This window comes from Aptenodytes patagonicus, chromosome 5 (genome assembly GCF_965638725.1).
Source record: "Aptenodytes patagonicus chromosome 5, bAptPat1.pri.cur, whole genome shotgun sequence".
Lineage (NCBI taxonomy): Eukaryota > Metazoa > Chordata > Aves > Sphenisciformes > Spheniscidae > Aptenodytes > Aptenodytes patagonicus.
The window spans coordinates 14457364-14484721 of NC_134953.1; the positions used below are offsets into that span (position 1 = coordinate 14457364).

Genomic DNA, 27358 nt, shown 5'->3' on the forward strand with positions numbered 1-27358 from the left:
TGTTCTCCGGGTACCCAGCCCCCTTGAGCTGGAAGACAAGGATGGGGAGCAGAATGAAGCCCCCATAATCCAAGGGGAAACGGTTAGTGACCTGCTACACCACTTAGACACACACAAGTGTATGGGGACAGGTGGGATCCACCCAGGAGTACTGAGGGAGCTGGCAGAAGCCACCTTCCATCATTTATCAGCAGTCCTGGCTAACTGGGGAAGTCCCGGTTGACTGGAGGTTAGCAAATGTGACACCCATCTACAAGAAGGGCCGGAAGGAGGATCCGGGGAACTACAGGCCTGTCAGTCTGACCTTGGTGCCGGGAAGGGTTATGGAGCAGATCATCTTGAGTGCCACCACGCAGCACATACAGGACAGCCAGGTCATCAGGCCCAGTCAGCATGGGTTTATGAAAGGCAGGTTCTGCCTGACTAACCTGATCTCCTTCTATGACAAGGTGACCCACTTAGTGGATGAGGGAAAGGCTGTGGATGTTGTCTACCTAGATTTTAATAAAGCCTTTGACACCATTTCCCACAGCATTCTCCTGGAGAAACTGGCTGCTCATGGCTTGGATGGGCGTACTCTTCGCTGGGTAAAAAACTGGATGGCCGGGCCCAACTGGCCCCAAAATCCAGTTGGTGGCCGGTCACAAGTGGGGGCTTCCCCAGGGCTCAGTATTGGGGCCAGTTCTGTTTAGTATCTTTATCAATGATCTGGACAAGGGGATCGAGTGCACCTTGCAGATGACACCAAGTCGGGTGGGAGTGTTGATCTGCTTGAGGGTAGGAAGGCTCTGCAGAGGGATCTGGACAGCCTGGATCGATGGGCCGAGGGCCAACTGTATGGGGTTCAACAGGGCTAAGTGCCAGGTCCTGCACTTTGGCCACAACAACCCCATGCAGTGCTACAGGCTTGGGGAAGAGTGGCTGGAAAGCTGCCTGGCGGAAAAGGACCTGGGGGTGCTGGTCGACAGCCGGCTGAACATGAGCCAGCAGCGTGCCCAGGTGGCCAAGAAGGCCAATGGCATCCTGGCTTGTATCAGTGTGGCCAGCAGGAGTAGGGAAGTGATCGTGCCCCTGTACTTGGCACTGGTGAGGCCGCACCTCGAATACTGTGTTCAGTTTTGGGCCCCTCACTACAAGAAGGACATTGAGGTGGTGGAGCATGTCCAGAGAAGGGCGACGAAGCTGGTGAGGGGTCTGGAGAACAAGTCTTATGAGGAGCGGCTGAGGGAACTGGGGTTGTTTAGCCTGGAGAGAAGGAGGCTGAGGGGAGACCTCATCGCTCTCTACAACTCCCTGAAAGGAGGTTGTAGCGAGGTGGGTGTCGGTCTCTTCTCCCAAGTAACAAGCGATAGGACGAGAGGAAATGGCCTCAAGTTGCACCAGGGGAGGTTTAGATTGGACATGAGGAAAAATTTCTTCATGGAAAGGGTTGTCAAGCATTGGAAGAGGCTGCCCAGGGAAGTGGTGGAGTCCCCATCCCTGGAGGTATTTAAAAGACATGTGGATGTGGTGCTTAGGGACATGGTTTAGTGGTGGACTTGGCAGCGCTAGGTTAATGGTTGGACTCGATGATCTTAGAGGTCTTTTCCAACCTAAACAATTCTATGATTCTATGAAATACAGTACATGTTGGATAAAATCCAGGTCCTACAGAAAATGTAATATTCCCTTTGCCTCCAGCGTGGCCTGGATTTCATTCACTGCATATAGTACCCCAAAAGATGCCATAATACAATATTTTGCAAAAAGTAAAATTTGAGTAGTCAATCTTTTCTTTGCCAATTCATATTCTACCTGATCTGTATATTTTTCAGTACTTCCATATATTCATATACTGAATATTGCCCAAAAATACATTCAATTAGTAATACTTTAGTGTACTTTACATTTTGTTAGTGTCAGAGGCATAGTAACTACTTCATAACAAATCATGCAATAGGTTTTCAGCACTACAATAGTGACAATGAATTATCCTCTAAACACACAGGCAACAGGAACCTTTCCATGGAAGCTTTTTCCAGTTTCTCTCTGCTTTTCCAGTTGTTTTAAAGAGTGCAGGAAAGTTATTATCATATTATTCCAGTGGAAAATATGTATAAATTTTCCTTCACAACGTGTTCACGCTTTTTTTTTCAGCTTGCAAAACTCCAACAATAAAAGGTATCCTGTACTGAAAAGAAAGTGATACATTTTACAGAATGGAAAATTTGGAGAAATCACCATAGTCTTTTGTCGAGTCAAGGATAAGACATCTGTCTAACTTCAGGCACGTGTCAATGGGACAACTTAGCATACCAGGGATCAGTAACATGCTCAAACAATTTGTTGCATTAAGGATCAATTCCGGAGATTCAGCTCCTCACCTGTAAATTGAAGATTTCTATGTTTCACCAGGACACTGGAAGATTATTTAATAACGGTAAGATTTTCAAACACTATGATGATGGAAGATATAAAAAAAATAACAATGTGAAAGTTATAAGTCAGATACAACGGTGACAGGTGCTCTCTACAAAATAATTAGATGTTCATTTCCTTCGGGGTGACATTCACTTCTCTGAATACTGTAGGAAAGAAGAAATGATCAAGATTACAAAGCTGCAGGACTGCTGACGTAGCTGCTCTCTTCCTAAAATGTATTTATGCAATTGATAGTTCAGAAATTGCGTCCCTGAAAAGCATTGCAGACCGAGAAAATTTTAAATATGAAGGAATAATGTGCCTAGATATATCTAACAAAATAAGTTGCTACTTAATATTTTTAATGTGATTTCCTTCTTTAAAAACAAGTCAGAAGTTATACGCAGATCATGAGAAAGAGGAAATTGCATCCCAGTTACACATTTACAGTTGAGACAAGCCATCTTCTTTCCATTCCAACGGAAGTACATGATCCTCTGAGATGCTGCAAGCAGATTTACTTGGGAAGAACCTAATTTCCTTGGTGACACGTTGGAAAGTTGCCTTTTAGAATAGTTACCTGGGTAATCTGTTTGCCTCCGTTACTGCGAGAGTCATCGGTTTTGGACTCTCTTCCTGGTTGTACACACAATAGAAGTAACTCCCCTTAACAAAAGTCACTGACCTTCTTTCAAAACTACTTTGTTCCCAAGGCGGGAGAAGTCTGCAGGCACTCATTAGCATCCAGGACTCCACTTCCTCCACAGGGGACTCCCATGCCCGAGTTTTGCAGAAGTGAATTTTGAGCTGCTCGACCTCCGTGCTGTACAGATGAAGAAACTACTTTTTGCTGCACTGGACTTGTGGGTCACAGTTTCTTTTTAACATTCTTGGCCAAGCAGAAAGTGCTTTGAGAATGCTTCGATTTTCTTTTCTCTCTCATTGTACATCAGTGTCCACCGTGTTTTCAGAGAACTGTCTGTTAGTCATTGCACCGTACCCTACTCCATCAGGCTTGACCATATAGAGAGACAACACATCCAACTCAAACTCACCATATTGCTAGATTCACTAGCAACATACAAACTCAAGGTGGAGATTCAGATATGAAGTTTCACTAATCTAGGATTCTACATACAATGTTTGTATGTAGAGAAAAATATAGGACTTTCAGAAAATATTGATGTGTCTCTTAGCTCTTACCAGCTAACAGTCTCCTACCGACCATGTATTTTGGAGTTTGGGTTATAAAATTGATTTAGAGATGAACTTCAAAGTGATGCATAAATATTAAATTCCACACATTCCTGCAAGATGGTAAGTATTATTCACATTATACAGAAGGGGAAACTAAAGCAATGTGAGTTTACTTGGGCGATTTTCCCAACGTCAGTAGCTACAGCGGTAGGATCAGTTCTCAAGAATACCTGGCTTTTTTTCTGCGCTCAGTCTGAACTATACATCACTTGCCCAAACCCTGCAGTATAATGTATAAAGGAATATTTTGTCTTTAATTGTGGTATTCTATAGCAATATTTTCAAACAATTTATTTAACAAATTACATAAATCACTTAAATATGCTTTTAATTTAAAAAAATAGCCAAAAGATTTTTCCTTGGGCTTTGCTCCAAAATTCACCCTTCAGCTAGGACTAAAGAAAAGCATGCACGCTTGCGCACATGCAAACAGAAATTCTGAAAGAAAATTAGAAACACATGAAAATAAGGACTGAGAGTGTTTTCTTAACTGCACTCTGGTTTCAGTACAGCAAAATTTTCATTGATAGACTAATGGATAGCAATTTTTCTTGTGAAGGAACACATAGGCCTTATCTGCAATTAATTCCTCCCTTCCATTAGACCAATTATCATTCTACACAAGTACAGCCCATGGACACAGGGTAGTGACTGCTCTGTCGGGGCAGCTCAGCTCTCTCTATAAAGCACGATTCTATTTCAATCATAAGGTGATCCTGCCCTATGAGAAGAGTTTTTACAGAAAGACAGTTTCAGTTGACGACTATTATTTTAGTAAAAGTCTGATTTTTAGACTATTTTACTGTGATTGCTAGATAGTGCCAGTACAATTTCTATACTGATTCAAAATAATAAACATATGGAAGACAAAATACTTGAATTTCAGAAATTGTTTTTAAATTATTAACTCTGGACTGGAGGTTTCTTAACAAGCCTGCTATTCTATGAACGTTCCAGGGGCTTTGTAACTATATTAAAGATTTAATGTTACTTTACGTGATGTGAAGTCTGTTTTGACCATCTGACTATTACAAACACCAGCAGTCACGGAGGCAATTCTGAAAGCCTAATGAACATGCTCAAAGACATTCTGACATTTCAATTAGGAATAAAAAAAATAAACTAGATAAAATAAATAACTGTTTAAAAAGACTAATAAGCTGAAACACTTAATTTAGAGTTTTGGAATTGACATCAGCTGCTCAACTTTCAAATCATTAGTAAAGTCATCTTCCAATTAGTCTTTGGAAGAGCTACAAAAGGTTTTGGAGTAAACTTAAAAAAACCCTACACATTATTTTCAAATATCTCTAAGACAGAACATTTCTAATAAGGATAATTAATTACAAATATGGAATAATTGCATTATTGCTTTTTTGGCTATACAAGTTTTAGTCTGACAAATTTCATATTTCAGTGGAGTAACTCCTGATATAGATCAAATTAAAGGAAGCCTTTTATGCCTCAACTGTATTCCCATCGTATAACTTAGCTATATTTTTAGTATCAATTTTTGCTACACCATTATTTCATGACAGTTTTATCACAGTTAAAGACTATTAGAATACAGGTCTTCAAAACACCGGAGGAATAACTTTTGTTTACTTCATATTACAGTTCAGGGACAATGGAAGTCAAACAAAGTATTAATACTAGTAATTGAATAAAGTTAATAAATTGAATAAAATTAAATACACCATAATTTGCTGTTAATTCTCCCTAAAAAATCAGAAGATGGAAAATATGTATCTATTAAGGGATTAATCTATGAGAATTTGGGAGTCAAGAAGTACATAAATATTAGTGATATTAAAGTGGCAAGTAATAAACACTGACATTCCAAATCAAATTATACAGCCATAATGAAAATGTATTGAGAAGCCTGCTTTATTACTTTCCTCATACAGTCTCAGATTTAAAATTCCTCAAATGCACAGTAAAGTCTTTAATACATTTATAATGTTAAAATATGTTGTTTCTTGAATTAAATTACATGGTCCAGCCAGTATGGAATATTGTCCTAAGCATCTAAACAATAAAGCCTGATTTATCTAAGCTCATTAGATATATCTATCTTCGTATAAACCCATTAACTGTTTAGGTTCACCTGATTAATCCTGTTGAACAGTATTTTATTTCTAGGCTTGTTTCTCCTGATTGACATTTTCAAGGAAACTTTACCAAAAGGCAGTTGTTCTATCGCCTCATAACTGTGCCTTTAGTTTGAATACCAAATTATTGTTGTACTCAGGGATTCACTTCCTCCACAAACCAACAAATGAGCTGACTTACCCGTGCTCTGTCATCACTTTAAACAATCAGCCAGGACAATGAGTTATTCATGTCATAACTTATAAAACCTGTATTGTCCTTAATGTTTATGTCTAAACAACAACCAGTCTACAGGATCAATTTAACATTCAGTTTCGTTACTGGCAACCTGCCATAGTATACATTTGACCAAATCCAAGAACCAACACAAGAGGTTGTTTAGGTAACCAACCAGAACTGTTAAAGCCTTAAGATATTTTAAACATTTGTTTATTTTTCTTTTAATAGCTGAAAAATTTGGGTGCCAACACAGTGGGCAATAATACTAGAAAACATGTAGTTACAAAGTATGTTAGTATTTTTGCTCTTCTTAATGTTAAGGTACTTCATTTCATGTTGGATGATTCAAAGTACCCTCTATGTAAAAAGTTTAACTCAAAATCTGGTAGTGTTTTCCAGTGAAATTTGGCAAAAATTGTTCCTTTGCAGAGATATATAATACACCCCCCACCCCACCCCCCCGAGAGATTTAATTATTAAAAACATGGAGGATATAGGGAGGGAATCGCATAAAGCTGCCAAGAATTTTGTTGCCTTTTTCCAATAGGCTGCTCTTTTTTTTAGGACTTAATTCTGTTATTTGATATTAGTATAATTTGTCTTTTGTGCTACAGAAAACATGTATTCTTACTATAGCCAAATAAGGCCATTTTATGTGTTGTCTACTTATTGCACATACGCACAAAGTTTAATGTCCACAGCCATTTTATTTTCTGCTGCTTCTCTAGATATTCGCAAAGGATATGTCTGTAGATGAAAGATTATCAGCTCAAGACTAAGATTAATCTTTAATTAAAATCTTAACGCTTGAAATAAACAAATCCTACTTCCTAATGCTATACAGTCTTAGCATCAAAATATGAGATTTTTACATGTGTGTAATACACAACCTTCTTGAAACTAGTAATATCAGAATAAAAGTACATTTTGCAGAAACTGACATCTGTTTCAAAGTACAAACCTGGATATTACCTGATTCCTCCAAGACTACTTGAGAAGAGACATTGTAAACCTTATAAAAAAAACCAAGCATATCTAAGTTACTTCTAGCTTTCCAATAAAAACTCAAGTTGCTGGAATTACTAACGTATAAAGGCTGCAGAATGGACCAAAGTTTTGTATAATGTTGGCATACACAATTCAACTGAAAGTTTGCCTCATCCTGAAAGCAGATATTTAGGTAATGCTTTTTACAGTCTAACGCTGGGACGGTAAATTTTATGTGATAAAGTCTAAAGATAAAGGAGTTATAGAAGCTTTTTTGTCATTCTTATGAATTAGAGTTTAAATAAAAATAACTGGCAACTTTTGCTGTTCAATCTAGTAAAAATCTATTTTGGAATTCACATACTCTGAACGTCTTCATCATGTGTTTGTTTCATATTTATTGTATTCTCCTACCTTATGCAAGTACTTGCAAGAAGGCATCTTACAAATTTTGCGGAATGACCTTGCATGTAACACACTTCGATCTGCTACTAATACCACTAGTTGGCGGAAGGATTCCTAAAAATGCATTTGCTTTTGGGAAACGGATGTGTTCAGGAATAAGGGCACTCAAAACTCAGCACACAAAATTTTAAAACCTGGTTTTGGGAACTAATATCCTAGAAAAACAGGTAATACACACACAGAGATTTGTATGACCGTTAACCAAACGGTGTTTAGACAGGGAAAAGGAAGTTCATTGACAAGGTGAGTAGCAGGTGATTAAATTTAAAGGAGAGTTGAAAGCGAGAGCGTCGTTCATAGGGCTAGATCAATCTTCAGTCTTCGCTGGGCAATTTGTGAACTACATCTTACAAGGAGTTAGGAGAAGCCTCGCTCCCACGTCACATAACACAGAGGCAACTTCATCCTTATCACTCTTGCATTTTGGGATCCCTGATTTCTATTGCAGATGGATGGCTTCCAAATAGAAAGCATAATTCAGCCAATGTTCAGGAAACTAAGGCGGTTTTGGTTATACAACGGTGTTTAAAAGAGCCTGGCCCCTCGTGTGTCTTTTTCAAATTTAGTTCTTCAATGAGAATGTAATGCTGTTCTTTGTTTTTGTCATTAAAAGCTATTGAACTGAAGTAGATTCCAACATGTATTTAAACTGTTAGTTTATTACATCTGTCAAAAATAAAACTGAATCAATTTTATAAAGAAACCATGTGATTGGACCATTCAGATATTCCAATGTGTAACCAATTACTTCCCCTCCCCCCCCCCCCCCCCCCCCCCCCCGCAACTTTGATTAGCATTTGCTAGCGCATGTGGATTCTGGACATGTAACAAAAGGTCTTGCTTTGCCCACAATTTTGACATTTGATGCTATTAAAAAAAAAAAGCTCAAGAATAATCATCTGACAGTTAATATGTTGAAGGATCCATCTTTTCCATCAATGATGGAAGACTACATTCTGTAATTTTACATTTAAAAGCAATCCACTTTTTAGATTAAGTTCCTTTGTAGTTCTGTTAATATATTGACTTTTACTGTCATTGTGCTTGTGCACATGCTGTTTGTCATAGCAACATATAGTTATACTACCAGCAGCATTTGATTGATACATAAATTCAACATAATTTCTTTGATACTTACAGACATAAAAGATGCATGTGGTTTTGCCACATCATCTTTCTTTTTAGAAGTGCTAGCAATAGAACGAAAAATAATGAACATATTGCTCTAAACAGTAGGTTTATGAAAAGGAAATAAGTCCATTATTTGCCCAAACTATTCTGAAAGGTCATGAATAGTAATTCACATTGACTGGTAATACACGGCAATTCTAATGTAGCATTACACTAACAAATTAATTGAAAAGGAAAATAAAGTGAGAAAAATTGTTTAGCACTGTAATAGCACCCATGTTTCAGCCTAGTAGGTACCTCAGTGCTTTACTGAAATTTATAAAAGGTAAGTAAATAACAATCCACTGTTTTCTACAAAGTCAGGTTGGCTGATTAGGTGTTGAAAATGTGAGAGTATGGGAATACTTGTGGTTAGTCCTAATGGTTATTCAGAAATTAGTATATATGACCAGAACTTTCCATGAAAGTAGCCAGACAATCAGCCTGCAAAAAGGGTAATCACTACTTTGCTCTTTGCTCATGAAATGAAAAAAAGGACATGAACTTTGCAATATCTATTATAGCCTTCTTCCCCAAAAGGGGACATCATTAAATTTACTGTAAATTCTAAAAATACATATTTTACAATCAACGTATAAAGTTCTAGCACTAAATATTTAAAGCAAAAAAAATTGCCGTGTTCCATTAAGTGTCACATCAGGGCATAAAGTTTCACAGCTAGTCCTGGACAACTCAATTCTGTGTAACCTTAAATACAACAGAACCTTAGTAAAGTGTTCTTTCTTTTATAATAAAAACAGAATAAACTTCAGCTTCTGTTTTATATGCCAGTTGAGATTCTTTGCAGTAATTCCTTCCACATCTGCTCTGCAGCTTTCAGGTTTATAAAAGCAGTGTCTCCCAATTTCCTTTCATCAAAATATCCATATGCTGTGTTTCATAGACATGTTGGTACACTTTAACACTGAGGCACTAATTACAACTTGGAATCCTATGCTAAGGCTAAGAAAATAAATACATGTGGTTATGAGGCATCTAATACTGAAAATACCGAACAACCTAGCCAAAAATTCCTCAGTGTGATAACATACTAATATAAGTACACCTGAAATTATCACAAAAGGTGTAAAAATAAGAGAGGCAAAGACAAAAAAAGTAAAGAATAAAACTAAACACAAGCACCATCAGATTCTAAACTAACGACCTAAGATCACGTGCAGAAATATTGCCACCCAGATTGACAGTAAAACTGTTGCTAAAGAACCAGTTTGGGAAAGGGGCCGGTGTGGGAAGAGCTTGATAAACCATTTGTCCAAAACATAAATTTCTAGGATTTCTGAATGTACAATGTCGGTATCTCCTGGTTTCACGTTTGTAAGTTGCTAGTCTGTTGTAGATGTCATTGGCTTTCCAGTGAACAGTCCATCGATGGGAGCATTTGAGGGGACAGAGAGCATAAGATGGATGATCTCCAGATCGTGTTAATCTTCACTATATGCAGGATTGGGAGAGTTTTGCATTGTCCTGACCAATCTGTAGTGCTGTATTCCCTTTTTTGTGTGCTGTCACTGCACACCTAATACTCCCGTCCCCTCAAGGGTACAAGCATAGTAGCCACCCTCACTTCCGCATCTGACAGATGACAGTCTAAGCACAACTGAGAAACAGAAGGTAGCCACTGTTCTTTACAGCAAATTGTATGTAAGCATGGTGTGATCTATATAAAAATTGGGGGGCCTAAAAATATCCATTAACCTCAAGAGAAAGAGAACTAGGCTGTAATTTTTAAAAGTGCAGCGTAATCCTTCATGCTTCTGTCTAGAAGTTCCTAATGCACTAAGAACATTTACATGGGAGATAGGAAATGCAAATAACGCTTTTTCAGTAGTTACCTGGAATATATTTGTGAGCATGCATATGAAAGAGGAAGTCTGTCTTCTCACAAAAATCAATCAGTAAAGACTGCAGAAAAACGCTTTTAATCCTTACATGAAGCTCTAAATATGCAATAAAAGGAGACAAAAGGCAAATTAGAAAAAACATGCTACAAAATATTTGTGGACCACAAACCACAAAACTTGAAAAGACAAGAGCGTCCTCTAGAAAATTTAAAAAAGCTGAATCAAATTAGCAAGTATATTCCTTTCGAGGAAAACTATATAAGCTTGTTGATCAAAACACTGACATCTAGAGTGCTACAGGCTAACTGATATAAAGGAGCATCCATTACCTCAAAACCAAGGTTTCCAGGTTTCAATAAAGGGATACTAAAGAAGCACAATTGTGGGTTTAACACTAGGTTTTTTATTTTCTTCCACGCTAACCCTGGGATACAAGTTGTAATCTGCAGCAAGCAACACACGGTCAAGGGTATTCTTACATAATAAGCAGAGAACAAACTGCTCCTTTTCCTCCTTAAATCTGTGCCCAATCACACAGGCAGGGTTCATCAGGACAGTTTTGCTACAGACTACTTGCCAGTGAGAGAACAAAGATTTTCCCCCCCGCACTTTTCCTTTCCCTTGTCTTCCCCCCCTCCCCCTTCCAAGTGAACGTGAGATACAGGAGGCTGTTCTCTATCATAAATCATCTTGACCCAGCTTTAGACATTTACATGAAAATTTACAAGTTCTGCTGATGCAGGAAACATGGTTAATCTGTAAATTTTACAGTTTGCATAGCTTAAAAAAAAAAAAATTCATACCTTCCTTCCTTCCCTGAAAATACAACATAGCCTAACTGTGCTGATAACACCATAAATTGAAATTAGCCACCTTTATTACAGATTAAGAACAAATGAATTGCAAGGTAAATACAGCTGTGTGGTTCCAGCAAGTAAAGCAGAATAGTGAGAACACAAGCAAACCAGGCTTCTGGGGTAGAAAAGGCTGCCTTGCTATTTGCAGTCCTCCCGCAGGAGATTTCAGATTGTAGTATTTCTTTATCATTCTCCATTTCTAATAAGGAACAAAAAGTTTTGCCATATGGCAAGAGTAAAGAATGTCGGCTAAGTGTTTTCGTATGGACTTCCTACATATGTTACTACAAATAGTAGAACATAGGGCCTTATTCATATTATATAAAGATGGTGTTTAATGAAGAAATTGAACACACATCTCTTACAAGGCATTGGTTGGCATGAAATATTTCTGGTAAAGTGAAAAAACATTACAATCAGGATTACTTTTTAAAAGCATTCAGCTTTTTCCTTCACTTCCTGATCAAAACTCAATAGTGACTGAACAGTTTTTATGGTAATATAAAGGAATATTTAAGAAATAAATTACAAATGGGAAAGTAGAAAGTAAATATTAATATCTGATTCACAATGCACTTTATATGAAATAAAATGGATTTGCCACATAGCCTTTCCAAGTAATATTAAAAAAAATTTTCTCTTTTAACATTGCTTAGCTTCCCAAAAACTGTCCAGTACCTCCTATTAAATAGACCAACACCTACCAGTGCCAGCTAACACCAGCAAAAAATCCTCCAGCCAACCTTCCAATGGAAAACAAGTTAAGTGTTTTTTCTAGCTCGCTGTAGTAGTTAAATGTATCACCTCCTCCCTTTCTAACGTTTCCCTCCCTTAAATTAAATTGAAGTTGGAACAACCATTCCCAACTCTGCAGGCTTCAAGCGTGGTGCGTCTATGCTCAAAAGCTTGCACAACTTTCCCACTTAATCTGCTGGTCTGACTGAGGAGGCTCTTCCAGCACAGCTGGTCCTGTCCATACCCCTATGCTGTGGTGACCAGAGCAACACAGTTACTGGGAAACCCTGGCATTGGATATATTTGGCAGTAGGGCCCTGGGGATGAGGTGCTAGACGATGTATAGGGCCTCACTGCCTCAGCACCTGCACCAAGAACCTGCTCAAGAACTATGCAGGGGTCTCACCCCAGCCCCAAAATAAAAGTCAGAGTGGAACAGAAAATATTTTCGTAAATCCCCCAGTCAAACAGGAGAAAAACAGGGGGCAATAGTTACAACATGCTGATCAACTGCTCACACAGCATATCTGCTCTATTTCTGTGCAAAATTAGAACTATCAGCCTAAATTCATCCTAACTCATCACAAATTACCCCAAAGAATTTAATAGCAAGAATGTACTTGTCATCCCCCCCCTTTTTTTTCATTAAAAGAATGCTGACTTACGATAGATACACAGAGCGTATCATATCCAGCAACATCATTACTGTTGAGATGTCTAATTTCATTACAACATCCCCTCCCAATTCACTGACGTTCACATGAGGGTGGCAGGCCCACTCTCCCCTTGCTTTCCCAGCTGAGTGCTCTGGGGCAAGACAGAGCTTACAGAATTTCAGAGAGCACTGCTAAAGTCCCCCTGTACCCTCTAGAATGGTTTGCTCTGAGAGGGGGTGCAGGATGCAGTTTAAAACATCAGAGAAGAGTTAAAGAGATTATTCAGGGGTTTGCCGAGCAGCATTCTATGTAGTCATTTAAGTGCTTCGATAGCATTTGGACTCTATTTAGATATTTACATTGTGTACATCACACTGTATCGAAACTTTTATTGTCTAAACCTGTGGATTTGGATTTTTAACAGGGTTTAGTTTAATCTGACACATTAAGGAATAAATTAAGAAAGCTAGCCCCACCTACTGACAGAACAGTCACAGTACAGAGTAAAAATTGAACTTCATACTCGCTGACCAGAAAACATGGGTTTTCTTTCCACCTCTTTCACACAAACCCCAGAATCACTTTATACCAGCAGGGCAAGAACTCGAATCTCTCATTTTCCCTTTGCTCAATACGTAAGCTTAGATGACAAAGTAGTTTCTCATTATCCTGTCCAGAATTTACTGCTCCTTGACAGGATAATGTAGGAACTTCATTCAGCAGTGTCAGAAAACAAAGTTCAATATAAAGCTAATTGAACAATCAAAAGCCGAAACCTATTTGAATGGTTCACCTGCATATCGTACCTCATGTATTACTTCCCGTGCTCATGATTGTAAAAACACTTTATCAAGTCAGTAATGAGCAGTGTGAGTTATCCCCTAAGTATTTTGGAACTTCAGCGAAGTCTGTTTTCCAAGTAATAACACGAATGCTTTTTCCTTTGAAATCCTTTGATCCCTTTTTCCCTTTGCTTTTTTTTTTTTGAGTGGGTAGACATAATTCTAGAATTTTGTTTCAAGGGTCTTAGTATTTAGTAATAGCCCTCATCTCTTTGTGTGCTATGTCACTATCCATTTGTAAATAAGGAAGATTTTAATGTTGTCTATCCAAAAAGCTCTTTTCCCCCTTCCCTTAGAGCTTAAATTTCTGTATATTATATATTTGTAGTTGTTCCAGAGAACCTACAGAACTGCCAAGAGAAAGTTGCAAAGTTTCTCCACAAAATTCTTTCACAATTACTTTTCTCCTGCCTATGCCTGGCACAGTAAGCTCTCTTGGAAGTACTTTGCTTTTCCTTTACTTTAGAGCCTGAGAAACAGATGGTGTCAAGTCATCCTACAGTAAGTTAGTTTTTTGAGCGTGTAAGGTGAAGAAGAGGGTGCTGGATAGACAGGCTAACGCTGCTACTAATTCCCCTCTATGTAACTCATCTTCCCTCATGTATTTTCCCTCTGCAATGCTAAGTCAATTCACACCCAGAAATATTCATTACATGCACAAAGCTCTCAAGTAGGCTAATACCCTTGTCCAGTTCTATCACCTCCTGCTCTTACAAATCCAGACAGCGCTGCAGGAGGAAGTACTGTTATACGGATAATAAAAAAATTACTACAATCTTTTTGTAATATTTAGCAATGGTGGTGATTTTGCAAATGAGATAATCAGTTATTTTCTTCTGCTTTTTCCTCTTTGGTGAAAAGTTAATTTAATTATTGAAACACTAGATAATGGGAAGCACTGGGGTGAATTAAGTATCACCTCGCGACAGAAGGGACAAGACCTGAATTCAAATCATGATGTATAGAAATAAAACAAAAAACAAACAAAAAACCCACAAAAACAAATTGCCACTTGGACACAGGAAAATTTAACATTACTGACCTGTCAATGCCACAGTGTTTCCAGTTAAGAAATTGCTGTATGGAAGCTGATGGAGCTTCTTTTCATCTCTAGCTTGTTGCAAGGCATAAAAAGTGACGCAGCATGCTAATCGTAGCAGAATTTGAGGCATATGTTCATATTTAATAGGGACTGTTTCGTTAACAGTTCTTTCATAAAGCTTTTACAATCACTATGTTCAAATATGTTCTACTAATCAATGCAAAACCAGAGATTAATTCTTCAGGTTCATTTTATTAGCAATGATGAATATAAATCTCTTATGAAAATATTCTTAACATTTCAATATATAAGAATTGTCTATAAAAATATACTACTACATAACAAAGCCAGTAACTTCTACAAAACATATCATTTAACATATATTTAACAATATACAGGACACAGTAAAAATCCTTTAATTAACGCTGAGGGTATTTTTATCCCCTTTTTGTCAAACAGTAACTCACATAACATAGGAAATTACTCATTCTGATATACAGAAGTGTTATCACCATAGAAGTCTATGTATGTTCCACCCTGAAGTTACCTGCATCTGCAGGAACGTAAAGCCACAACTTTTCTTTGGATGGACGGGCAGTTATGACCACAAAAACATTCTGCTGGTAACTGCAACGTCCTGCTGAAGTCAGCATTGCGCGTCTGCTGTCAGCATTGCCAACCCTGAATCCACGCAGGGACAGAGATCATGCTTCCACTACCCTTGCGAGACTGATGCCACAGATGAGCCTACCATGGTTAGAACTGGAAAACAGACTCTTCCTGGTTAACTACTGCTAGTTAGCAAGGAAATAACTTTTAAGAGGCTGCCTCTCTAGAAATAAACTTTCTTCCAACAGACTGCTCTTGAACAAACGCTCAAGGAAGAGAAAATACTGCGGGGGGGGAAGTGTTTATACTAAATGATGATCAAGGGTAGTACTATCCATCTTCTCATTATCAATTACAGGAAGAGCCATCTTAGAACAGTTTTTTGGAATTGGGAAAGAGCCTAGTTTCAGGTTTCAGAAGAAAAATGACACATTTGAACTAGTTATTTCACCAATGCTGTTAAGCTGAGGTTACTTCATGCCTGGTGTTAGACAAATGCAGGAAATTCATTTTAATTATATAGACTGCCCTGGTCTACACAATGAGATTGTCAAATTCTTAGTGTAGATGTATTTAGGGCACTTTTAGAGCATACTTTGACAACCAACTTAACCTGAAAGAAATTGGCTGCTGCACAGTGACAATACATAGCTTTTTCAGCCGTCAGCTTTGTATCAGAGAGTCGGGTACATAAGGCTTTAAGGCTATAAAGTCCCACTGAAAACAACAGATGATTACAGTATTTTGCATAGTAAAGAACGTAAGAAACATGCTTGTGAGGCATCAGTAACAACTAAATCTTTTTTGTGTTTATGTGGAAAACAACCAATAATTAATATTACTCTTTCTATTCAGGATCCACTGAAATCAGTACATTGAATTAATATGTTAAAATTCAAGAGAAACAACTTCATAGCATAGCAATTGCAATGCAACAATATTCCATCATATTACAAAGGAAGGACTTCCTGTTAGAAAAGTATATTTATGAAACTTAAAAATACCGTAAAGATCACAAGAGGACACTACAGGCAATGAACATTAATAATATATTTCTGACTCAAAGCTTAGAAAAATAACATTTGACCCTGAGAAACTTGCTGTATTAAAACTTCAAAAAATGAAAAAAACTTTCAAAAGTAAAAATCTATCCCAGGAAAGGGAGGAAAAAAAAAAGAAAAAAGAAAAAAGTCAGACTCTGAAAGAATCGAGGCTCAGCGAGTTTAATTTCAGATTCTCAAACTGCTAAGCTCTGGAAGAAAGAAAAGTTTGACCATCTTAACAGGAATTGTAAGAACTATTTTCAATTTAAAAAAACCCAAAACATTTTAGGGTTTCCATATTTTTGTATAATTTCATTCTCTTCAAGGCTTCCAACTAAAATTTAGGTTTTCAACCTACATTTGAGAGGAAGAAAAATTAAAAACTTGAGGTGGTTGAAAAAACTTAAAGCTTAAATGCCTTCCATTCCCAAAATCATCTGGAAAAGCTAGTTATAGAAGCTAGCTTGTCATGCTTTATGACTAGAGAAACCCTAATCAAGTCCTTCATTCTTACACCAGTGAAACAATTCTCTAAAAGATGGATCAAAATCAAAATGATGTTCCAAAAAATACAATGTTCTCCAACATAGGATCTTGTTTAGATTATTATTTTAACAATTTAAATATTTAGGAAGGTTTAGGAACAGCAAAAGGAAATAAGTAGATGGAGCCATAAGGAAACCCCATAGGTTTGGACAAAGAAAAAAAAAATAATAATCTGGGATTTTTGGCACTACAGGTATGGAAATATATCGAAAGAGTTTCTGCAAGAACTTGAGAGAAAAATTACCAATTGCTCTATGAAGTTGTTGATTTCAGGTCAGCTTATTTTCTACACTTACTTATGTGTTAAGGGCAAGAAAACAGTCCTTTCTTCAGTAGACTGTTCTTCTCTACTAAGTGTAAACAAGACTCATTGAAATCATACGACCTAAAGATTTGTCGATGTAAGCTTCCACATTATTTTTCTTCTGTACTGACAAAGCAGCATTCATACGCTGTAATTTAAACTTATCTGATTCCCCTTCCAAATGTTTTCACACTGTCATCAAGTTCAGGCTACTCTGGTTTTGCCCTCTCCAACAACCTTACTAAAAAGTTATGTAGCTGGATCGGCTCCCAGGGCCAGCTCACCACATAACCACATAATCACGAGCACTGAGCCAACGGGAGGGAGCAGGACTAGCTGACAACCCAAGTTTACATCAACATGAACTGCTTTGGAACCACACCTTTGTAAGCGTCAATTCAAACACATGCATATTAAACATGAAGTGAAGCAGTAAAAAATGCAGTCTATTTTCCTTCCCTCCCCTGAAAGCTGTTGCTCACTGGTAGTGATGGCTGAGCAGCAGAAGAAACAATCCCAGTTTACCATTTCAAGTATTAAGCAAAATGGGTGCCGAACTGGAATTTTATTATTACATCAGGCTTTAAAGAGATGTAAAAGCAGTTTCATACTACTCCTGACCTTGTCAGCAGTAGCTGAACTTCAGCCTTCAGGAGAAGCAGAGAATGGACAGCTATGAGCAGGAACTGATTCTATCACTCAGGTGGAATCTCCTCATGTCCATAAACATATATAGATTCAGGGTGCTGGTTTACGTACAGAATCATGCACAAAGATGGCTCCTCACATCCAGACGCATCCCAAAGTACTATGCACATTCCAGTCCTTTGGGACTCAAGTCCCTAGATCTGCCCTGCCAGGATGCAATGCTTATTGGCAAAAGAAAAGATATGTGACTAGACATCTGTAAATCAAAGTAAGAAAACATCTGCCACCTTTAGTGATTTTGGAAAAAAAAACCAAACGTATCAAGTCTACAGAACACAGCATTCTCCTTTAGAAAAACACTGGAGTCAGTAAATAATTGAAGACCACCTCATGATACAAAGGACCAAATAAAGATCTAAGTTAAAATTTTCTTTAAGCACTACTGAGACAAGACCCAAAAGTATGTAAGACTAACATATATTAACTAAACATATATTCCTCCTCAAACGTGAAGGACACTAAGATCAGTAACACAAGCCTTTTTTCTTAGTATTTGTTGCTATCAAGATAAAGCCCATAAAAGTGAGATGATGTGTAAGAGAAGTGACTAAGTGCAGGTTTAAAAGGGCCAGCTGGAGAAATGGGGCTGAAGCTGCCCACTAGCACTGCCTGATGACATGGAGGCTTCCACACTACATGAGATGTGTACGCATAGCTCCACCCTCCCACCAAGCTCTCCTCAAACCTGTTCTGTAGAATCTCTGCTATGACATTGGCCAACCTGCATTTTCTGTGAAACTGCAATTACTCTGCACTCTTGTAAGTTCTCAGGAAATAGGCAGATGCTTTACTGTAAATCCTCCTAACTTTTCGAAGGCCAAGACGACTTAAACTTGGTCTCATAAAGAACTTTTGTACAAAAGAATCTAAACAAACGGGTCATCAGCAGCATTTAAAATAACCTATATTAAATACCTAAAGAATATAATCTTTTGCATAGAACAAAGAAAAGTGCAGCTACAGCATAACATTCCATACCACGAGAAATGGCTAATTTGTAAGTAGTATACAATTAACTGTTGTCTCTCATCACTGAGACTGCAGCAACTAAAGACACGCTTATTGGGAAAATAACATTAAAAAAAGGGATTAGGTTTTTTTCATTATGTCTGTAAAGCAAGTGCAAACATTTAAAGTTCTTTTTAAAAGAAAGCAAAGCTGATAGATAATTTTCACAAGTTAATTTTCTCTTGGTATTACTTAGAAAGATGAAATAGCCTTTGTTCTTTTGGAATCCAAATTAAAAATAAATCCCCATTTGGCATATGTTTTGTGCAAAAAAAAATTATAAAGCTTGTAAATGTGCAAGCTTTATCTGTTCTATAAAAGTTGGATGTTTATAGGATTATAACTCTTCATTCCCTTCTAACTTTTGTACTGCAACCCCTTTGGTAATCAAGCACAGAACAGTATTAAATAAGCCTGGGAGACTGATTTCCACTGCTCGGAAGTATCGAGAAAGGGTCTAAGAAGTAGAGAATCAGGAATTTTAGGAAAATAAATGCCAAAAACCTATTGTCCACTTTTGATAGGAAGCAAGCAACTTTTAAGTATCTTTCTATTTCTCATATATGCATGCCCAAGTATGAGAAAGCATATACCTAATCAGTTGTTAAAACATCTTCAATTTTGGTTGTTTTTTTTTTTTTAAAAATCCACATATTTTATTGGATATAACTTGGTACTACAATTTGGTAAATGAGAGATTTAAAATAAATAAAAATAAATATTGTATACATATTTCAAGATTTCATGTTTCTGTAATGAATTAGTGTCTGTATTGTTAGATTTCATTTTGTTTAGCTTTTTTCAAGCTTTGTCGCCACTTACGAATGGCAGTTCCAGAACTACTAGCTACTACACAAAGGGCACCACCCACAGTCCACCAAGTTGGTAGATGATTGAGAAAAAGAATTTGTAAAATAAAAGCAAACACCACATCCATTGTTTTCATTATGGCTACAGGTCCAGCTTTCTCTATCTGTAATGCTTTTGTGAGAAATATCTGACCCCCTAACCCTAACAAGCCTATTAATATTAGAAGAACCCTATCTTTACCACAATACGGTAAACGCCACTCATTCATAACAAACAATGCTATAATACATCCAATTAAACCAATGACTGCATAATACCAAATTGACAAAAAATAATGCACAGATTTTCCCATCTTCCTTAGTATAACAAAAGTCGAAGCTGCAGATACAGTGCTTGTAACTGCTGCTATAGTTCCTTTAAGGTGATCTGTGTAACTTCCTTCAATCCCCGTAACGTTTGACCCAAACAGAAATGGTGGTCTGGCAATAAGAACCACTCCAGTGATTGCGAAGAGGGTAAACAGAAGATCCCAAACACTGTATTTCTCTTTGAGAAAGATCCATGCCAGCAACGATGTAAAAACAGGACTGCTAAAAGTTATAACAGTGGCATCAGCTAGTGGCATGACTTGGAAAGCATAGTAGAGAAGAATCATTGCGCTAGAGCCAAGGAATCCTCGGAAGAAAAGAAAAATTCTTTTACCTTTTGGTCCCAAAAACCCTGTTCTGAAAAACAGAAATGTCACATTAATGTCACTGGCTTGCTTATTTCATGACCAACATCCAATCACATTTAAATGTACACACCCTTCTAGAGTGTACACACCTTTCTAGATGAGGGACTTAGTCTCAAATATCAAAATATTTTTAACTGTCTGATCACAGACCTATTTATTCCCATCACCACCCCCAATCGCATTCAGAGTCCAGAACCTGTTCTTCTAGCTATTAATTTTTTTTCTTGCAAAATAACCCAAGCGTTTCTACAAATTAGCTTCTATTTTTTAAGAACACCACTTCATGGAAGATCAATACATTTGATATAATCCCTGTAGAAACCTCTACAATTCAGGGAGTCAAAGATTTTCAGTTTTCTGAATTGTATTAAGAAACTACCAACTAATCCAAAACAATGCAGTTATGCAATTGAAGTCTGAATTAAAATAATATTGCAATCTGATTTAAGTGAGTGATAATTCCAGATCTATTTTTAAGAAATAACTTTACATTTAAACATTTGCTACACTTACTTGTAGTATATTAAACCAGGAAGAACGAATGCCATTTGGAAAACACATCGAAACGCACTCACTTCCACTGAATGTACATCTTCTATTTTTTTAAGAAATAAAGAGGCCACTGAGAAAAGGAAGGCAGACAGTACGGTATAAAACAGACCAAGTCCTGGACAGGCGGCTTTCTTCTTTGTTCCTGCAACAGATAAACTCCAGTTAATAATGATCTATTAGAAGATTTTGCAGGTCAGGTGGCTCTGCATACTGCTGTGCTCCATACATTTGTAGCTATTCTTGTGGTAGAGGACAGGGGAAGCAAAAGAAACAAACGCAAATACTACGTGTATTACCAGACCTACCTTAAAAATATGTTTCACTGACCATCACGGCTCTCCTTTTTTTCTTAAAACAGGAGACGAGATGAACTCTAACACTTGGGATACAAAACCATTCCTACACTTCTCACAGCTCTACATGAGTTAGTAGGCTTTACTTCTTGGAGGCATCAGACTAGTTTGGGCGATTTACTGTAGGACTGGTTGTATGATTCTGACCACTGCCCAAGGACCAATAAATACAACTGACTGCAAAATGGTCCATGGTCAGATTCTGAAACACTGAAACTTATTACCTGGGAATCATCTGATTATTAAGTAAGTTAATTAAGGTTCCTAAGCAACAATTTAAATTTCCTTTCTCACAAACACACACATAAAAATTGCGTACAGAACCTCACTTCTGTTATACCTCATGTTTATTGTGCAGCTAAATCACTCTACACTTGACCAAGACCTACCGAAGTTTTATATAACATTTTCATCTTGCTGTAAGAATCCAAATATTTCCTTCAAATAAACATCAAATATACATTTTTAAGCAGAAGAAATTTAAGCGTTTAATTTTAAAACATCATAGGCCTGTTTAAAGTACTGATACCTATCACAGTTCCATGAAGACCTTAGTTTCACCTTAGTTTATGCTTATTTATCAGATTTTCTCTTCCTGAAGTAGTTTTCCAAGTCTAATGGTTTCTATTCAAGCTTCCTCATTGCCTTAGGCCCTCTTCAGTGACATACTCTTCCTCGTTCCACTCATCTTCTCCCCCCTCAACTATGAAAAAAAAAAGGAAAGCAAACAGAGAGGGTGAACTGCTGCTGACCTCAACACCGTCTCCAAAGAAACCAGCCTTTTTTGTTATTGAATTTCTGCGTAAGAGGAACAGTCTTTCCACTGAACCTAGAGGTGAACACCATAGAAAAGAGAACCCATCTAAAAACTAGAGTGGGATGTTACCCCACTATCTCTTTTCTTTCTCTCTGCATAAAACATTGGGAGTTACCCTTTCTTCTACAACACCCTCTAAAGATAAGAGCGAGAACTCCATGTCCCTCAGGCAGTGTTTTGATAAAAGGGTGCCTGATCTCACATTAGTGTGGGAGCCTGTGAGCTTTATGGATCCTCTAAAACATAATCAGCAGGGCACTGCTATGAGTTGCTTAGCAACTAAATATGATTTTGAGCATTTTTTTGTTTTGTTTTGGGTGTGTGGTTTGTTTTTTTTTTTTTAAATCAACAAAACTTGTCACAAACCATTTTGATCCTCCTTGAGATCAGCACTCAAGGCTGAGAAACTGCTTCTTAGTACCTAAGAGCTGAGGCTGTGGGCTGATACAGTGTATATAGCATTGGTTCTGGTTTTAACAGTTCTAGAGACCCAGGCTTTACAACTGCAACCAGAATTTAAAATAGGCAGAAGGCCTGCTTTTCAAGGAATCCAGCCACACTACAGCTGAAAATGAGTGACAGTTTCTACCAGAAATATTTCTGTTTAGCAACAGCCACTTACATAAAAGTGACTATAAAAACTACCACCAACCAACACTGGACCGGGACATCTACCAACTATGAAAGAGCGGATTTGAAAAATGTTCTTGAATTATATAATGTCCTAATCCACACAGTCATGCAACAAAACTGCAAAATCAACAACATCTCTAATATTAAAGCAAGAGGAATCAGACTGGCCTATAACTGAAACGGGAAATCCAAACTCAGGCTGGCTTATGGATGAACACAGCACAAACAGAACTATTAACTTTTATTTCAGGCATGATAGCTTGTCTGGTTACTACAGAACGAAGCCAATCTAAATAATAGAAGTGTTGAAATGGAAAACCAATCAAATTAAAGCAAAGTAAGCTGAAAGGATCTTATACCCAGAACTAAGCTTTGGATTTGAAGGAACAAAGAAAAACCAGAAGGATTTTTGTAAGCTGCCCAATATACCAAGCCTATCAGAAACAGTATCTTGTAATACTAGAATTTAAACCATCAACATCTCATATTGCCAAAGCATGTACTCAGTGCAATGAGAAAGTGTTTTATTTCCTTTTAAAAATAAAATGGTACGAGTTCTTCCACCAAAAACAAGAATTGCAGTTCTGAAGAGTACTTATTTCAAAATATGTTCCAAGGAGAAGTTAGGTTAAGATAACATTCCCACCCCACAAAATATTAAGCCTCCAAACACTAGCCCAATGCCATCAAAATATTCAAGCACTCATGCTTTTTTTAAAAAGTATAGCAGTCTGAAAATAAAAAAGTTTCAAGTAGTACCCAAGTCCTCTTTTCTGAGGACAGATTTGAGATTTAGTTTTCCAATTTTATTCCCTGGCCATCTCCACAAGTAAGGCTTTCAAACAATCTTCCACTCCTGTTTTAAGTCCTAGTCAAATGCCTCCCACTGCACACCATTTTTGTTTGCGTTTTAATGCCATGCTTTCCTGCAAACAGTTTTTATACTTGCAAAATGCATACAGTGAAGAAAATTACACTTCTCGCATACATGCATCTTGAGAATATTAGCAGAGGCAGAAGAGTACTGGCTATGGGGAACGTGGTCACTGAGAAGATGATTCTCCCAGACCTTCGGGAAAGCCAGAAGAACATTATCTGTTCTTCACACCCTAAGAAGCAGAACAGCTCTCTCACAGACTTCAGCAAAGCGCCAGGAGCACAACAGCCTGCATATGAACTAACCATGGCCATGCAGACAAGATCTAGGCATGATTCATAAAGTTCAGCCATTGACTCAATTAACGTTTTGCTAGACAGACTACCAAAAAAAAAAAAAAGTCTTTTTTGGTGAATAACTGCAAGTTTCTCAGGATTTCAAATACTGTTTTTTCCCCAAGCTTTGCCTCAGAAGTGATACTAATGTGAATTTCACTGGTGAAGTATGCTCTCTCTTTTGGCCTCTCCACAGCTCACTAGCTAACAAAGATTGCCATTTTATCCATTTTCTGCTGGAAAGTCAATTATAGTCCATATTTAATGAGAAACACATTATCAGTTAAGTTATTTAAAAATTACACATGCTAAAGTACTTAAAATAATTTTTGAAGTTGTTATTTGAAGATGGCATTTATGTTTTAAAAAGAAGCCACATTAAACTTACAAAAACACGTTGTGTATTTCACAGTAAGTTTGTGGCTTTAACAATTCAAAGTGACCAAGAAGTGAAGCATGGATTAAAACAAAATAAAGACTACGCTCACACTAAAGCAAGAATTACCAAGGAAGTCACAGTTGCAAGTATATGGACTTGTTGAACAGCACCGATGCCCCTTCTCAACGTATTTACAGTGCCAGAAGTTCACACTGCTAGAAGGCACATCGATTTACCCAATCCTGTCAAGTCTTACTTTAAAACTTCGACAGCAGGAAGTACTGTTTTCCCGAGGGATAATCGCTACCGAAGCTCTCACAGCCCTACGCGTGGAAGGCACCGAGCAGCAGCCCGCCTCTGGGGACGGGAGCGAGCGATGCGCGGCCGGAGCGGCCCCGAGCGCCCTGCCCGCTCCCGGCGGGGGAGCACCGGGGGCCTGGCCCGCGCCGAGCCCGGCGTACAAACACAAGGGCTAGCACCACGGAGGAGGTCGTGCCTGCCGCTTCACTTGATCTCTTCACTAGGGGCCGGCTTGTCCGGTAAAGAGGAGGGGGAGGAAGAGGGGCGAGGCCGAACACGCTCGCAGGGGGCCCGGTATCACCCGCCGGGCACCAGGTGTGAGCCGCCACAGCCGGGGACGGCTCGGAGGCGGCGAGGCTGCAGCCTGCCGCCCGCGGGCAGCCGGCGGCGGGGCCGGCACAGGTGCCGGGCGCCCTCTGCGGCCGCCCGAGCTCGCTCCGCGCCCCGCCGCCGCGTGCGGTGAGCCCCGGTGCCCTCGGGGCCGCTTCCTCTTCCTCCGCCCCGCCGGCAATGTCACCCCGAGAGCGGACAGCCCAGCCGGGAGGGCGCTGCCCTGCCTGCCCCGCTTGCCAGACTCCCCCTCCTCACCGGGTGCCTTGCAGCAGCGCGGCCAGGACAAGCCCGAGCAGCAGCCACAAACGCGGCGCTCTTCGGCGCCTGCCGCCTCCATGCCGGGCGCCGGGCACAGGCAGGGCTGCCCCGTACCCGCACCGTCTTCCCGGCTCAGCGACACCTCCGGCTCCTTCCCGCCCGCTGCCGGAACAGCGGCGGCCTCACCGTCCTGACACAGCACCATGAGGACGCCAGACTGCCCACGATGCTACCGGCTTCTCACAAGCCGGCGGGCACCTGGCCTCCTGCGCATGCGGTGCCACCGCCCAGCGCCGCCCGGCTCCCTCCCTCCCCCCGCCCCGGAGCGCCGTACACCCGCCGGGCAGGGAGGGGGGGTAGACCAGGTCGCGGCTTACGCCCGCCCCGAGCCAGGGCCGCGCCTGGAAACAGCCGGCTTGCCAGTCCCCCTCCCGCGGCAGATACCTGCCTGAAAGCCCGGAGGGAGCCAAACGCACCCCCGGGACAGGCGGCAGCGCCCTGCCGGTTCCTGCCTGGCGTCCCCTCAGCCTGCGGTGGCCGCCTGTGCAGGACGCGGCGCGGGCGGCGGAGGGCTCTGCCCGGGCGAGGGGCCTGGGCCGCGCCAGGGCTCGGCGGGGAGGAGCGAGGCTACGGCGCCTCGGGAGGGGGAGCTCTCATGTCGCCGGAGAGAGGAGCGGGGCAGCGGCGGGAGGAGCGGGGCCGGCCCCCGCCGGGTGACCGTTATGCGCGGCCGGCGCCGCCGGGGGTGGGTGCGCTCGGCGGCCCGCGCGGTGCGGGGCGGCGCCGGCCGCGGCTGCTGCTGAACAACTTTCTGAGGCGGTGCGCTTGCAGGGAAATAAAACTGGAAAGGGATGACGCAAAGTTATTTTAGGGGCGTTGTTGCGTCATCTGAGCGCCTGAGATAAAAGTATATAGCTGTTAACTGTACGTGGGACTGGTACCTCACGGTATCGGCTCATCAGCCTGCTCATAGGCAGCATCTGCACGGAGATAATTGAGCTCTTATTACAGCTTCTCCATATTCTGTGTGTCACAGTTTGAAATCTTACTGGTCCAATCTCCTCACCGATTTAAATAGCTCGGCTTTCCTTCATGGGCCCATTAACGTTTAATTGCCATGTCAGTGAGCAGTGGCAGCAGCGGCAGCAGCAGCATCTCTGGAAGAGCTGCTGCCTGCACCAACCGCATTCATAGAGGTCAAAATGGAGCTGGGAACCTGGTGGGCGTTTTAGTCATTCTGTGTGCATATGAAAAGCCTTACAGGATTGTTAGTAGGGTACAAAAATCGCTTAACCACCTTCTCGTGGTATGTTTTCCTTAAAAAAACAATGCCGCCTATGTCTTTGGGCAGGGGAATCAGAAAGGGGAGCTGGTGCTAAGAAACACAGAGTAGCCCCTTTTCCTTACACATCAAAGAGTGTGGAGAGAAAGCAGCAGAATAAATTTCAAATGCTAAAATTCTTCCCTTTTGAGCAAGTTGAGCTGTTATCAATAATTAAAATAGGAATTTCTATTCAAAGAAGAGATTTATGCTCACACCGATCTTTTAGCTGCAGAAATTAATCAGTGTTTATTTCTTTATTCTTAACAAGGGGAAATGTAATCTATAGCTTTAGTGAAATGAGTACTAAATGGTAAATACGAGCTATTTCACAGAAACCGTTTAAAGCTTTCCCTCAAGCCAGCTCATAAAAGCTATTTCAAGCTTTCCTTGTCTCTGATTTAGCACACTTTATAGTCCATGCTAACCCACCAGAGGCCATAAGTATTTCATTAACTCGGAGCTAGCATTTGATTAATATGACCAGAATTATTTCACAAATTATTCTTAACTAAAAATTAGCTGTGTTATATCAATTATTAAAAAAGAGAAATCAATTTAAAAGTTTGTGTTGAAATCAGGATTAATTCTTTCTAAAGATTTACATTATCTGAACTCCTCTTGCTATAAAACAAGAAAATAAGTAAATATCATCTGCTGCACTAGATATAAACTACTTTTCTTAAAGCTCCTATCAGCATAGTCCTCTACAATGTCTATATTGAAAGCTTTACTAAATCTTTCCTCTGTGGAGATGCAATGGCAGCTGCATGTCTCACAAAGGGGAGAATCAGGCCAGCAAAATTTCCCAGACACCCTTAATTAAGAAGTT

At 39.5% G+C, this 27358-nt stretch overlaps 1 protein-coding gene across 1 annotated transcript; it reads right to left on the bottom strand.

The window, feature by feature from the left end:
• Positions 1-19490: 19490 nt before the first annotated feature.
• SLC35G1 (solute carrier family 35 member G1) lies at positions 19491-25410 on the bottom strand. The gene is made up of 3 exons (XM_076338088.1): positions 25203-25410; positions 20882-21062; positions 19491-20357 (listed from the first exon to the last, which is right to left on the bottom strand). The coding sequence occupies exons 1-3, from the start codon at positions 25408-25410 to the stop codon at positions 19598-19600; spliced, it is 1149 nt and encodes a 382-aa protein (XP_076194203.1). The 3' UTR covers positions 19491-19597.
• Positions 25411-27358: the final 1948 nt, after the last annotated feature.